Source organism: Tachypleus tridentatus, chromosome 13, assembly GCF_004210375.1.
Source record: "Tachypleus tridentatus isolate NWPU-2018 chromosome 13, ASM421037v1, whole genome shotgun sequence".
Classification (NCBI taxonomy): domain Eukaryota; kingdom Metazoa; phylum Arthropoda; class Merostomata; order Xiphosura; family Limulidae; genus Tachypleus; species Tachypleus tridentatus.
In genome coordinates this window covers 135,514,273-135,530,133 of record NC_134837.1, presented here as the reverse complement: position 1 = coordinate 135,530,133, position 15,861 = coordinate 135,514,273, and the positions used below count along the sequence as shown (strand labels likewise).

General features: G+C 28.7%; 1 protein-coding gene across 3 annotated transcripts in view; it reads right to left on the bottom strand.

The window, feature by feature from the left end:
• Positions 1-3,628: 3,628 nt before the first annotated feature.
• LOC143239028 (uncharacterized) overlaps positions 3,629-15,861 on the bottom strand; it is a 47,444-nt gene continuing 35,211 nt past the window's right edge. For all 3 annotated transcript variants that reach the window (XM_076479761.1, XM_076479762.1, XM_076479763.1), the window contains exons 12-17: positions 14,590-15,003; positions 13,758-13,895; positions 12,724-12,924; positions 11,957-12,088; positions 8,608-8,958; positions 3,629-7,390 (exon numbers count right to left, since the gene is read on the bottom strand). In XM_076479761.1, coding sequence (XP_076335876.1) covers positions 7,251-7,390; positions 8,608-8,958; positions 11,957-12,088; positions 12,724-12,924; positions 13,758-13,895; positions 14,590-15,003 — 1,376 coding nt within the window. In that variant the 3' untranslated portion in view covers positions 3,629-7,250. The remainder of the gene's footprint in view (positions 7,391-8,607; positions 8,959-11,956; positions 12,089-12,723; positions 12,925-13,757; positions 13,896-14,589; positions 15,004-15,861) is intronic.

The window sequence follows — 15,861 nt, the reverse complement described above, 5'->3', positions numbered from 1 at the left end:
ATGTAGTTTTTAGCTATAAATACAACAGAGTAAGAACTACCTGGCCTGTGTTGCAATTTCAGGTAAATTAACTTCAATGTAATTTTGAATTCCATGAGAACTGTGTCTGTGCTGAGAAATAAATGGATTGGACAGTGTGATACTGACCAATCAAAAATGAGAAACATAGATGTCACATAAGTAACATCATGGTTGCTAACAGACTATCAGTTGATACCCTAAAATAATTCCAGTCAACCTCCATTTTATTTTTTTTTGTTTGATGTTTATTTAATCAGATTTAATCTTATGAAAAAGTAAACAAAATTACTGTCAATGTTATTCTTGGAACAAATTATAGGTTTAAAAGTTTTAAAGAATATCCTGACCTTTTCAAAGCTTTCATGTCTATGTTTTAGTTCTTTCAGAACTGTTTAAGGTAATACTAAACACTATTGGTTTATTCTTTATTACACAGTATATAGCTAATACAAGCTATGTAACAGTTCTGTGTCTGTTATAATGGTAGTTATATAACATTTAATTTTGCTCATTACTTTAATCATTATATTCAACTTTTCTATAATTTCCTTTACTAAGTTAATATTACCAAACTTGCTTAAATCTTATTGCATTTACCCTTTGGCTTTTACAGATTTATTATTTTGATGTTTATTGAACAGTTCCAATAGTGATGTTAACGTCTTATTTTGTATGTTTGTAAATTTTATATTGTGGCTGTACTATTGGTAATTTACACATGGTAATGTGTAATGTGATACACATGGTATTATTCCTGAATAGTAATATGGTTGTAGCAGTTTATTTCAGATGTGAGACTCCTCTAAAGTTACTTTGTTGGAACCACTTAACAGGCTTTGTTGAGCATAAGACAGTGTTAGAGAATTGTAGAAAGTTTTTTTTCACGGTATTGGGTATTTCTTTTAAGAAACACATAATACAACATAAGAGAGCAGAATTTATTATTTCTGTGTGAATGAATACATAAATAGAAGGTCTTTAGTTAATTATTTAAAACAAATGCAAGTTTTTATTATTCAAGATAAATAGCACAAGGAAAAGGCTGGGATAAGAAAAAAACTTATCAAAATATTTGTTTATGAATTTATCATGAGTTACGTTTTTTATTGTAGTGTAGTTTTCCATTTGAAACATTGTATATAACCATTTATTTAATTGTATTACTAGTGATTTTCTTATTTGACTTTTTTATGTATACAATGCAGCATTCAGTATGAGACAGTAATGGTTTGTGTTATACAGCTTCCACTTCAGACACAATAATTTAATGATTTAGTACTAAACTGTTTTTAGCTAATGAAAATATGAGATATTGACTTTCCTTGATATTCTCATATAAGGCTAATTTTCTGAAAGAGTATTAAGTAGGTCCATTTCATAACAGGAGGAATGGCAGGATTTAACTAAACAGATTGAGCTTAAGCAAAAAAATATACTAACTAGAGATGATTTGTGTTACAAAATGAAAACAATTTATTTATTGCCAAGACATAAACACACAGTGCAAATGTATATTATGGATAGTGGAAAGTCAAAATTCAAGTGATCTATGAAGTTATGAACTGGCTTTTATCCCTCAACATGTTTTCCTGTTGAACAACTCGCTCAAGACTCTACTTGCATTATTTTTTTAACCTTAAATTGTTAGACCTATACATACTGACTAGTGCTGGCCATATGTCTGGCTATACTCATTCAACAAAGGAGAGTTGCAACCTTGAAATATCTGGCCCACCATTGAAGGACACTCCCATCTTCTATGTTCTTGTACAACGTACGGTGTTACAGTAATAAATACTGAGAGCAGACCAGGTATTACCTCCACAGCTGAAAAAAGGAAAAAGCCAATTAGAATGAAGTCATCTTTACAACTTTCTGTACGTAATAAGCAAAATATTTTGAAAAAATTCTACATTTAAATAAGAAGATAGAAAATTCATTGCTATGTCTGTGTACCACATTAATTAAATACAAGAGGTTTATATCTCTTCATGACTATAACATGATCTGAGTTTTCTTTTTTCTTATAAAAAAAAAAGTTATTACATTGTTGAATCTCTATTTTGTTTGGAAAGCTTTTCGAGTTCAGATTTCATATACAATTTTTACTGTAAACCATCTAAGTTTTAAATATTTGTAATTATAAAAGATGATTTATATAACTGTTCAATATTTTGAATAAGTTTATTTTTAAATAAAACATTTTTCTATTTTTTCATGGGTTTAGCTTCTAAAAGAAATTTGTATCCTTTATTTTCATTCAAAATGACTTTATTGTTTTTGGTATTAAAGGATGATCTAATTTAATTTGTAATTCCCAACCTTAATGGTATAAACATAAAACTTTAAAATGTCTATAAATTTAAAGAATGTATGGAAAAAGGCTTGTTTGAAATAATATAATTTATAAAATACATTGTTTTTCATCTGAAAATATAGTTTAAGATTTCTTATTAATTTGATATTTGAATTGTACCATAATGATTTATGATATATACATTTCTTTATTATTTACACTATCTATAAAATCTGTCAAACTAACAAACATCTTTCCAAATATATTTTGAACATTAATTTATGTACTTTTCTTATAACTGTAATGTATCATCTTTTATGTTAGAAACTTTAAAAAAATATATTTTCTAAAGTCTATTAATTCTTATACTTTTTATTGTTTTAAATGAAAGATTAGATTTCTATTCTTTTGAAACTCTGATTTTCTTATATTTGAATACCAAATTTTATAGGTACTCCGTGGTTTAGTGTAAGAATAAAGCATTATTCAACCTTAACATGTGTTGGGTTTGATAAAGGTTTTTCTATCAACCATAATCCAACTGATCATTTGTACAAAGACTTCTTAAAGGTCACTTACCAAGAAAGTTTTTGATAAATTTTGCAAAGTAACTGAAATATTACAGTTCTATATTTAACCTACTAGCTTATTATGCATACTGACTATAATAGATCACTAGCCCAGGGCTAGTCACATGAATTCAGGAAAACAAGGTTACAATACAAACACACACATTCACAAAAACTATATAAAATCTAGCATCACTTCAATTTTTATCCAGTGAACAGCATATATGTATATAGGAAATTTAGTGAAAACATAATTATAGATGTATTTTTTCTGCACACCTAGAATATATAAATTTAATATACAATGACTGTTAATTAACTATGTATTGAAAAAATAAAACATAATATTGTTGAAGTGATGGTGATAAAATAACTTAAATATTATTCAAACAAACCATTATTTATTATTAAAATGTTTTTAAAATTTCAATATTTTTCATACCAGTACGTGTGATGCCATCACACATAATTTGTGATTTCTACACAGTGATGTCATGTTTTATCAGTTAATAATAGATATAAAATACTTTTTGTTTTATTACTTTAATTAGTTTAAACAAGAATTTTTTTACCCAGCTGAAATTGTGACTGTTTCCCTTCATCATTCACACAGAACTTTTCTTATGAAACAAAATGTACACTTAACATGAATATTTTTGTTATATGCTTACTTTTAACAATTAACTTTAAAAAATCTAAGATTGTTCTGCCAAAGATATTAAAAAGTAAAAGTTACAACAAATTTCAAATTGTTAAATAAATCATTCTTTATTGTTTGAAGTCTTTGGTACATATCAAGTAAACCACCATGCCCATAAGAAAATTAAAGATATTATTGCAGCTGAATCTTAAAAAATAGAAAGGCAATGTATAATAATCATAAAAAAAATAACAGTTCTTACTAATTTTTGTTGTTGTAAAGTAAAATTAGATATTAAAATTCAATAAAAGTATTTTTGCTTACACAGTTAAGGTCTTCAGTTGGTTGTATATATTAAAAACAAAGTGTGATATTAACATAAAAACTGTTAAAATGTTTATTTATTTAATGAATAATTATAAGATTAAATATTCTAAACATAACTTATAAGTATCTGTTGATGGGTACAATCAAAACCATCACTAGATGCTAAAAAGATTTGGGGCTCAGAAACATAGGTTTGGGAATTTTCAGTATAGTATTCATCATGGTTTTCTATTATGATTCTTTAATACAACAATTGGAGATTCAGGACCCTATCAAATAGAATTGGAACATGAGCTCTATTGCAAATGCCTCTGGGTATACTATGATTGTACAATCTTCAAAATAAACTTTGTAGTGTACTGACATCCCTATGCAGAGGAAGGAAACAATTTTCTGCTTGGTTGTTAAATTACTTCTTATTGTGCTTTCAGAAATAAACAGTTTGAGCATACTGAGTTTGAGAAGTTGGTATTACTGATTCATAATGAAAAAAGTAACAAATCAAATACACAAATATATTGAAAATTGAGGAATAAAACAGATGCCTAATATTAAATTTTGAGTTTTATTGCATTTCCTACTTAACCTGGAGTATTAGTGGACTGTTAAATTTCATGACCTTTACTGTGATAGTCCTTAAAGATATTTGTATTTATTGTAAATGACTTGTTTGCCATTTTTAAATGGTTAGGGTTAGCTGAACATATTTACATTTACTACTTAGGTCATAGAGACAGCTAGTAGGTTTGTTTCAAAATTTTTATTTTAGAGCTACAATATTCACAAGACTGTCCATGATTTGGAACTGACAGACTAGGGGAGAGGCAACTAATTAACAGCACCCACTATAAACAACTGGACATTTCTTGTCTGATCAAATTGAAGGGTGTGACTGTCTTATAACACAACTATGTCCTTGTTTACCTACTTCTAAGAAAAGTAAAACTTCAAACCCACCATTTACATTTCAAGAAACAATCAGTTTACCCATTAAACTCTTGTAAAGTGCCAACCTCCATTACTCCTAATGTCACTTCTTTCCATAACCCGTTCACTCCAAGCAGCTTGTGTACATTCATTTACATATGCAGATATCAACATGACGAAGGAATAACCAGGTTTACTTGATAAATTGTAATGGTTACTGGCATACATTATCCCTATAAATATTTCATGATATCTTGGTAACAAACATATTACTTATTTGGGAGTGTTCTCTCCCAAGGTTACTCTAAAAAATTCTGTACATGTATTTCTCTTCACACAAAAAAATTATTAAAGCAAAACCCCCAGTTAGTATATTATGCCTTAGACTGGAAAACTGTATTTTACATTAATAGTTTACAAAATAGCCCACTAATTTGAGAAAGACTGGCATTTCTATACTTGTCTTTGTTTTCACAGTAATAACAACAAAACACTGAAGACATTTCTGTTGGAAACTGACTTCAAAACAGCTTATGTCAGCCTTTAAAAAACACAACAAAAGAATGAAGTGTTTAAATCTACACTGATGACAAAGTTGCAAATGTGAATTCTTGGACAAACAGTGCATATTATAAGTCTATGTTAAAATGACCACAGTATACACCAGGACATGTCATTAAGCCTTGTATCTTATTAATCAAAATTTTCATAAAACCTTTTAAACAAATGAATGACCCTTTTCTACTTTCTGGAGATAATACCATCTTATATCTCATCATCCAGAAGTGAAAAACACAATAAAAATGCAAACAACACAATGTGAAACAATACAAGAAAATCAATCCATTTAAAAATACACCTTAGTCTTAAAACTTTCATCAAAATAACACAATCTTGTTATTAAACATTTAAATCCACATTAAGGTCATCAGTTACAAAATTGGTCATCATGTGGCACTCTACTTACAGATATAAGAAGACTCGGAAGATATATATCAGCAAACTATGTCACTATGATATGTTGTAAAGTACAGCCTTGAAAGATTTTGTAAATTTCTATACCAGAAAATGGAATCAACCAGAGGTTTAAAATGTTTTGAGAATTCAAAGAATGAACTCAACTTGCTATTGATATCACAATATAATGTTAAAACTGAAATAGAAACCCTTATAACAAGAGCACTTTCGAAAGGTGGACCTTTCTTCTTGAGTTATAAGGGTTTTTATTTCAGTTTTATCAAGACGTCTTGAACCTACATGTTTTTAGCACATCATGAACAATATAATGTTATGTGTAGTTATGCAAGACAACTAACAAGATTTCTTTGAGCTATTAAGTTTATGGTTACTTAATACTGCTAAACTTACAAGTATTGAATTTAAATGAATTATTTGTGTTTGCACAAAACTATAAAAATAATAGTAGTCAAACACAAATTGACAAACTAAAGATTCCATTTGCCTTAACTAATACATTAAAAACACCTGTTTAATTGAAGAATGATGCTGTAAGAAATAAAAGTATTGTTCCCTTACATATTTTGGCAATGTTCATTAAAGAAAAATGTAATAAAATAATGCTTATAAGAGTATAAGCACCATAAAATGACACAAAGTTGCACAAAAACAACAACAAAAATAAAATAATAAAAAAACAACAACTCAGTAGAGTATATTCTTAAGAAAACATTAAACCATTATATTTTTTTATGAGATATTGTATGTGTTGTGTTTCAATTAAGTCAGTTGTGAAAGTGAAGAGTCAATCTTTTTTTTTCATTATCTTCTAAAGGTACATTAAAGCATTTTAAATTCACAAAGAAAGTATTTAGGACAGCAAAAATTGCAATGTACTTGGTTCCTTCTGTAGTTAGAACAGATAAAACTACCCTACATGTGTAACAGGTAATGTCAAACTGATACTTTAGGAGTTAATAGTGGACCAAAAGATTCTTTGTCATTTTGCTTAGAAATACAACATAACCACTGACTATAAGTAAAGATACTGCCTTGTTGCATGCAAAAGGCATGCTCAATAAAACATTACGACATAAACAGATCTCTCCATTTTCAATAGTTATGTACATTATACAATAAAAATTGATATTTTATATAACTTAAACATCCTGTTCATTTGCTGCTGTGTTTAATCATTAGAGCCCTACAAGTCTGGAGAGAATCAATTACAGCCAGACCAGTACTTGTCACATGACTACAGGAGAGAGATTCTTAATTAAACTGTTGCTTATCGCTCAGATGAACTCTGTTCTGTAAGAAGACTGAGCTGCTCAAACTTGTGCTGGAAGATAGTAGTTCCATTAAGTTGGTTATCATTGTTTAACCCAATATTCTCTTCTCCAAGATTATTCAAAGTTCAGGCTGTTCTAGTAGACTGTTCACTGGCCATTTCCACATTTTGTTCTTTAAGGTAACTAGACAACTATGGATTCAGAGTTTAATCTAAGAAAGCTTAACTACTGTGATCAAGCTGTCTCTCACTATACACATTTTGGACAATAAGGTTATCACCAGGGTATGTAACATTGAAAGATCTTTGGAATTCTTCATTATCATCTTTAGAGCAATGAGGTATTTCTTCCCCCTCAGCAACTGGAAGAACAATAAATACATTTTGAAACATTTTTGACTGCAAGGAAAACATATTATACTACTGTCTAGTAATAAGGAATAATAGATCATGTAGACATTACAAATCCTACACACTGTTGCATATTTCTTGATAAATTACATTGTATGTAAGTGCACAACAGACCAGATATAAAGTATTTTAAAACCAATAATCATTTTGTATGGAGACAAAATCTGGTATACGAATAGAACATTTTTGGGTGGATTATTGAAAATAAATAAATACATACAATAATATAAATAAATGAAAAATAAGAAAGAAAATTATGTACATCTTTTAAATTATGAATGTTTATAATTTGTAAAATACATAAAACTTTAAAGATATTACAATAGTTCCAAATCATGTTTTAGTTGATTGATCCATCAACATAAACTAATATTTCATATTGGAGCTATGGACCATTTTTTTCATAACTAAAGTTTTGGATTGCTTTAGTTGTTTAAACTTCTAAGTTCAATCTTTGAGATTGTACTTATTTGCATAAATCTGAGTTTAAAAGACGTTTAATTTAAAAACACATCAAAAAATGTTTTTTTCCTGTTTTACTATTGAGTTCTACATACAAACTTTTCCCTTTCATTAATGACTTCTTTATTCAAATCACATCTCACCTTTTTCACTAATAACTTATTCATTCAAACCACATTTCATCTATTTCAATTATAATCTCTAAATCCCAATCAAATCACCTGTTTCACTGAAGATCTTTTAATTTAAATTATATCTCACCAGTTTCACTGACAATCTCATCATTCAAATCCCATCTCACCTGTTTCATTTTACTTGTTTCATTGATGATTTCTTCACTTAAATGATATCTCACCTGTTTTGCTGGTGTTTGTTTTGAATTTCATGAAAAGCTACGTGGGGGCTATTTGCACTAGCCATCCCTAATTTAGCAGTGTAAGAATAAAGGGAAGGCAACTATTTTACCAACGAATAGTGGGATTGACTATCACATTATAATGCTTCCACAGCTGAAGGGCAAGCATGTTTGGTGTGACAAGGGGTCAAACCCATGACCTTCAGATTATGAGTTGAATGCCTTAATCACCTATTTAACTAATGATTTCTTCATTCAAATCACATTTCACCTGTTTCACCAAAGATCTGTTCATTTAAATCACATCTCACCCATTTCTCTAATGCTTTTTTGATCCAAATTGCATCTCACCTGTTTCACCAATGATTTCTTCATTTAAATCATTCTGCCATAAACAAAGAGTCTTGCCAACTAGTGATAGTTCACCATCAAAAGCCGGAAATGAATCAACTTCATTTTCCACGATAATTCCCAGCATGTCATTAGTTGGATCTCTTTCTGAAATATTCTCAACAGACTCCTCATTATTACCAAATGTCTCTTCATGTGAGGCAGGCACTTCTGATGATGAAAGATTATATTCAGAGCAGCTTGCAGAAGATTTGGTAGTTGGTACTGTGCAATGTTGCACTGAAAGTTCAACCTGGTCATCCAAACCCTGAGGTGCTTTTTCTTGATAAGAATTTTCTTGGGAATCAAGGTCTGTTAAAAGAAGAGAAATCAAATATGTGATTTATCTCTCTCTCTCTTTTTTTTTTTTTTTAATAGTAGTCATGTTGTAATGAGTATTTATATCATTCATAAAAACAAAACCAAACAGCTTTGTATACAAATATAATAAAGAGAAATATGATCAGATAATTTTATAAAACTCATGCTACTTGTAACAGAATTTACTCTTTTGATGACTGCTTTTCAAAATTAACGTTTGTGAAAAGTTTGTTGTCTTTAACTTATATGTCCCAAACCTTAGTGAATTACATAAAACCATTGAAAACTTTAGAACCATTGTACAATCCACATTAAAAAAAATGATACCTTTCAACCATAAAAAACAACATGTTGTTAGCTGCTTTCACTGTTCAACCACCTATAGTAAAACAAGTCACCAAAATGAATCCTTGTGATCATGAAATAACCAAGATGTTTAGAGAAAACAGCTTGTAATTTATTTTGTTAAATTTCTTCCAATTTATAAAGAATAATGATTTTAATAAGATGAAAAAAATAACTTCTTATAAACAGTGTTTTTATTAAAAAACTTCATGTTTTAGTACTTTATGATGAGATGCAAGTCTAGTCAATTAAGAGGCTTATTTTTATCTACTTTAACCTTTTTGCCACAGGCAGGTCAAAATGCATGTTACAACCTCTTAGAGTTACATTCAAAATTTAATTAAACCACTTTAATATCATGGTACACAAACGAACTTAACAGAAAACATAGTTAATAAACCAAATTTTAATATAAGTTTTAAGTTCTTAATTTCAAAAAAGAAATACTTAAAAAATCATCTCCTCCTCTAGTATGAGAAATGTGAATTTGCTCTCTTGGTCTTCCCTGCCCTCTAATTAATTTAGCACCTCTCCAAGAAGTGTGAAATTTAACATAAATTACTCATTATAATGTAGATATTACTCAGGCAAATCATAGTTTTTATAGCCTTCAACAGTATTTGTGTATGAAGTCATAAACTAGAAAATCAGACCCACTTTCCACACCCACCTGTAACATCTTTTTCAAAAACTGACAAACGTTCTCTCTGATGTTCAATACTATATTATTTATATATAATAGAAAGTCAAAGTTTTAAATCTATCATATGATGTTTTATACTATATTTTCTATGTACAGGGAATTGTCTACTTTGCTTCCAGTTTAAACTTTATTCTCACAGTAAACCACATCAATGAGCTATGCTAAATTTTTTGGCTCTTATTGCAGACTTAAAAAGTCAGGAAAATTATGATTGTTATTGGACAATAACTGCTTTTTTACATGTTCTTTAATTAAACAATGAATTACTTAGTGTAGTAGTACCATGAGTACAAAAAAGTAGGACTATGTTTCATTGACAGTTGACAACAACAAAAAAAGAGAATTGGATAAATACTTTATTTTTTGTTTTTCATGTTTATTCTTTATTTATTACTATGAAAGTAATTAAAATGTAGGAATAGAAATGTACTAGAATATATTAGGTAAGATAAAGAAAAAACATTTTTCACTGGGTCTGCTCATAAGCAGCATGCATGCATTACGAAATTCAATAAAGTAATGTGAGCTATGTTTGTCAAGTGATTTACAACTTGTATCATGGGATTATTAGTCAGACATGGTTCAAAGGGGAATAAAACAATAAAAGTTATGTGGAAATGGATGTCTGCTATTATGAGTTTTAAATCTATGGCCTCTGGCACTGTTTTAAAATTCCTTTGCATGTATGGTACTGTTCTATATTCAAAAGTTAATTAAACCATCTTACTAACAATACATGTTAATGAAATTAACATTATAATATTCATTATAATTTGAATTTTTATGTTATCTGAAAAAAGAAGTTGCAGAACATGAAGAGCTAAATAGGTAAGTAAATGTTTTCATTTCTTAATTTTAAACATTTCATTGCTGAATATGTTAATTATAATGGGTAGAAGTAGTGATTTAGTAGAGTTTGTTTGTTTGGAATTAAGCATAAAGCTACACAAGAAAAATTAAAAATAAACTACAAGCGAAACAATAAAGAAATAAAATTATGTACATTAAGAAAAGAAGTTGCAGAGAAAAGTAGAGAAAATAAAATATAAACATTTACCTTAAAAAATGTTGATATTCATTTAGGAGGTTCTAGAGATTATGCAAATAAAATGTGAAAACTGTAAGATAATAAATAGTACTTTCTATAAAAATCACCTTTCAGGGAAATGTTTGAGTCCGAGTGCAAATAATTACATTAAATAATGCATTTATTATTAAAAATGGCAGAAAAATAAAACTTAAATATTTTATTTCTTTTGAAACAATAATTGTTTAGGAAAGTTTTTGTTAAATCTAAAACAGTTTCATCCACTAATTTTACTTTTGTAAGAAATATGACAAGAGCAACATTAGCTATGAGTAAATTTTATAGCTGGACCTAATAAGGTTTAATGATTTAAGATAAACAAATGTAATTTCCTGTTAGAATTTGAAGTCATTCTAGAAAAAAAAATAATAAAAAAAGATTCATATTTTTCTATGGTCATTACAAAGATAATCAAAGTGACTGATCCTGTGTAGAATCAGGGTAAATAAGATAACAGTAATTTGACATATTTTACTTAAAAATATTGGAAATGTATTTAGATTTTTGAGATTACTCTAGTGAAATACGAAATTTGCAGATGAAGAAAAGTATTATTACTTTTAACATGAAATTATTTTGCACTCAAAGCATATTACCACTTTGACTCCATATATTCACAGGAAAATTTTAGCAAAAATATTTCATTAAAAATTATGGTTTTTGTTTATAAAAGACTTATAATGTGGACTGAAAGCTTGCAAAATTTCATGAAGGTACACAAAACATATAAGATGGATACTATATAGATTCAGGTCACAAACATGGCTGAACTGTGGGAGTTATTCTAGTGTCATCTAGAATTAATATAATATAAACTAAGATTTCTTTATTTACTAAAATTTAAAATAAATTACCTGCAGTCTGTATTAAAACAGAGGATCCATGACATCTTGCCTTATGAATATTCAGTCCTCTAAAGTTCTTAAACTGTTTGTCACAGATGTCACAGTCTATCCTACTTTTATTGGTTTGCTCCAACACTGGTTCTAATGTTTACACAAATATTAAAAACTATTTACTAGATACATCAAGCAAGTCAGGTAAGAAGAATACACTAGAATAATGAAAAATATGTACATATTAGTTAGTAAATTAATACTACTATTGAAAATTCAAACAGAAAAAAAAAATCAAAGCTTACTTTGGACAGAAGCATCTAGAACTTTAGAGAAACCCAGAATTTTCTACAAATGTTCTCTGTTCATAAACATCAATAACGAAAAATACAAGTTTTTTTGTTGTTTTTTTTACAAAACTATCTCATTTTTTTAAGATCCAGGTAAAGTTATTTTAACAAAATTGTAATAACTTAAATAAACTAAAAACAAGATGAAAACAATTTGGATAAAAATTGTAAACATCCTCAATTAAAATGACTAAATGTTTAGCATAAAGTCTTATGAGACATTGTTTTTGAAATGTTTAGAGCAACATTCAGTTTGTAGTTATGTAGTGCTTTGACATTTGTGTGCTAAATGAAAATAACAGTTGCTAACTATTAACATGACACATGAAGAACAAGTTCCTCTTGAAATAATCATGTAAAAATCAACATTAAAAACCTATAAAATTTTGGGAACTTTAGAGATTCAATAAAAATCAGAGAAACTAACTACTGTACCTTTGCTACCATCACTGTGTAATTCATTAGATTCACTAATCACAGGCTCTTGCATGATACTTCTGTTGTTGGGTTCAGGTAAGTTTTTCTTTTTACAGAATAACATGTGCATTTTTGCAGTACGTCCTGAACTAAAACCTCCCTTTCCACAAAATATACAGCGTCTCACTTTCTTTGTTTTAGATATTTTAGAATTATGACCTGAAAATAAATTATCATTATTTCTACAACTAAAAATTTTAAGTTTAGAATCTGTGAAAACTTAAACATATTCTAAAAAAATAATATAAATAAAATGTCTTAACCAGAGCTTGAATTTCCTTGGTTTAATGTCAAGAGAATTTACACTAGTTTAATTTTGTGATGACGAGAAACCAACTTGAATTAAAAATGTATCCTTAAGATAGCTTGTATGGGTGTTAAAACTTTTATTAAAATAAAGTAGGGAAAAATGTTTCGACCTTCTTAGGTCATCTTCTGAGAAGGCCGAAACATTGTTCTCTACTTTATTTTAATAAGTTTTAGTACCCATAGCAGCCATCTTGGAGTAAATTATTACTTTCTTCTTTGTATTCAGTCTTCAAAAACTGAATCATAATAAAACAGCCACAGTTTGGACAGTTATGTTCAATCTAATTATCTTTTTTTTAACTTTTATGAATTTTCTCATTGGCTAGAACATGATATAACTCATGCTAGTAGCTATTTCATTTCCCTTTCAAATATACTTCCATCTAATTTTCTGAACACCACATAGTGATGAAAAAAAAAAAAAAAAAAGAGAAGAAAATTTAAACTTTGATAAAAACTAGATAAACTATTCATGAAATAATGTAAAGCTCCAAATAATACACTAGAAATAATACAGGGAAACACTGCAGAGGATATGAAATATAATTAGTGCTAAGTGATATCCTGTAAACAATAAACTATTTGAGCAGCTGTTGAAGGGGAATAAAGAAATTTTACTTGTAACTTTTCTGAAAATATTATATCACAAAGTGATTTAAAGGACATATATAATGGAAAACTACCTAGCAAATGTTGAGAGAGGCTTATGGTCTGGTGTACTCTTAACTTGTGTGTGAGAACACCTCTAAAGTTCTGGAAGCTCTTAGAACAGATTTCACAGGTTTTCAATGGACTGTTTTGTTCCATTTCTGAACTTCTAGCTATTTTAAAGAAGATTAAAAGAGTGATTTCACTTGCAAAAAAATTAATGAAAATTAATCTGATCATACAATATATTCACTTGGCTACTTACAGAGGTTTTGTTATATGATAATAAGGAAAAGATCAAACATTCACAAAACAAAGACTTAAAAATAAACTTGTTTTGACTCTCAGCTTTTAGTGCCACATTGCATTTTTAATTTGTACTAGTCTTATTTCCACTTACTATTAAGATTTCATCTAAAATCAAAGAGAAAAAGCATCCATTGTGTGGCTCACTATAAAAATTAATCTGTGATAATTTTTTTTAATTATCTTTAATTATTCAATATCTTAATGTCACATTCCAAAATGTCTTTAAATTATTTCCTGGTTCATGACACTTAAATAAACAAGTACTAGCACAAGTATTACTAGGTAGTGACATATGGAACAAAAACCCCAATTCTATTTGTTAGTACTCTAAATCCACAACTGGTGCCTTGAAAAATAAAAATAAAAAGCCACAACTGACATAATACTGAAACACTTAAAATCCCCACACTCATGAATCAGAACATCAAATATTTTAAGCACCTAGCAATGCCTCTAAATGCAAGCATCCCTAACTGTTTTTATGCCACACGTATTCAAATATAACATAGAAAAACAAATCAAATCTTCTTGTCATAAATAATATACAAAATATCCTACCTGCTTCATCCATCATCCTTTTATCTGGATCCTTCTGCCACTCACTTGAGCCTTCCCCACCTCCTGGAATCTCTTCAAACATGGAAACTGAATCAACTTCAACTTTTATACTGACATCCTCCACATTACTAGTTATTCCTCCCTCATTTAAATGTCCAGAAGTTTGGTGATTACTGGACACCCAGTCATCAGGAAGTTGACTGATGGAAGAATCCAGACAGGAAACCACTGACTGATCCACAGAAGCTTGAGCAGAAACCCTCTGATCTGTTAATTGTTGCAGAATTCTCTCCCCTTGATTAGAAACCATCTTACCAGTGTCAGGTATCCTGCTGAAAGTTGTGTTGCATCTCTGCTTGTTCTGAAGCCTATTAGGGTCTTGTGTTACAGCAAAGCTTGGTTCAGAGCTTGAAACTTCATAAACAAATATGTCAACTGAATGACTTCTTTACTAACTTTTGCAATTTCTTAGCTATCGTGTTGTGGTTTTTCATTTTTTTTATTGTTTATTCTTTCATTTAAATTATAATAAAAACATTAGTAGGTCCACATCTAATAACAATTTTAATCTACCACTTTGTTATATTAAAACTCAGAGTTAAATGTAATAAACATTAATAAAAAAAACTATGCAAAATAATTACATCATAACCTACATGTTTATACAAATGAATTAAAATACACATTATAACAATGTATTTATTGTTAATTTACTGACAATACATTGTCTCTTGATTGCTTGTAATCAAGGCAATGTTTTGAAATATAAACAGTAAGCAGCAGCAGCAGAAAAAAAATATAATTACAAGAGATGACACTTCATATATTAGAATCAGTACTACAAGAGATGACACTTCATATATTAGAATCAGTACTACAAGAGATGACACTTCATATATTAGAATCAGTACTACAAGAGATGACACTTCATACATTAAAACTACTACTACAAGAGATGACACTTCATACATTAGAACTACTACTACAAAAGATGACACTTTTTACATTAGAACTACTACTACAAGAGGTGACATTTCTTACATTAGAACTACTACTACAAGAGGTGACATTTCTTACATTAGAACTACTACTACAAGATATGACACTTTTTACATTAGAACTACTACTACAAGAGATGACACTTTTTACATTAGTACTACTACTACAAGAGATGACACTTTTTACATTAGAACTACTACTACAAGAGATGACACTTTTTACATTAGAACTACTACTACAAGAGATGACACTTCTCACATTAGAACTACTATA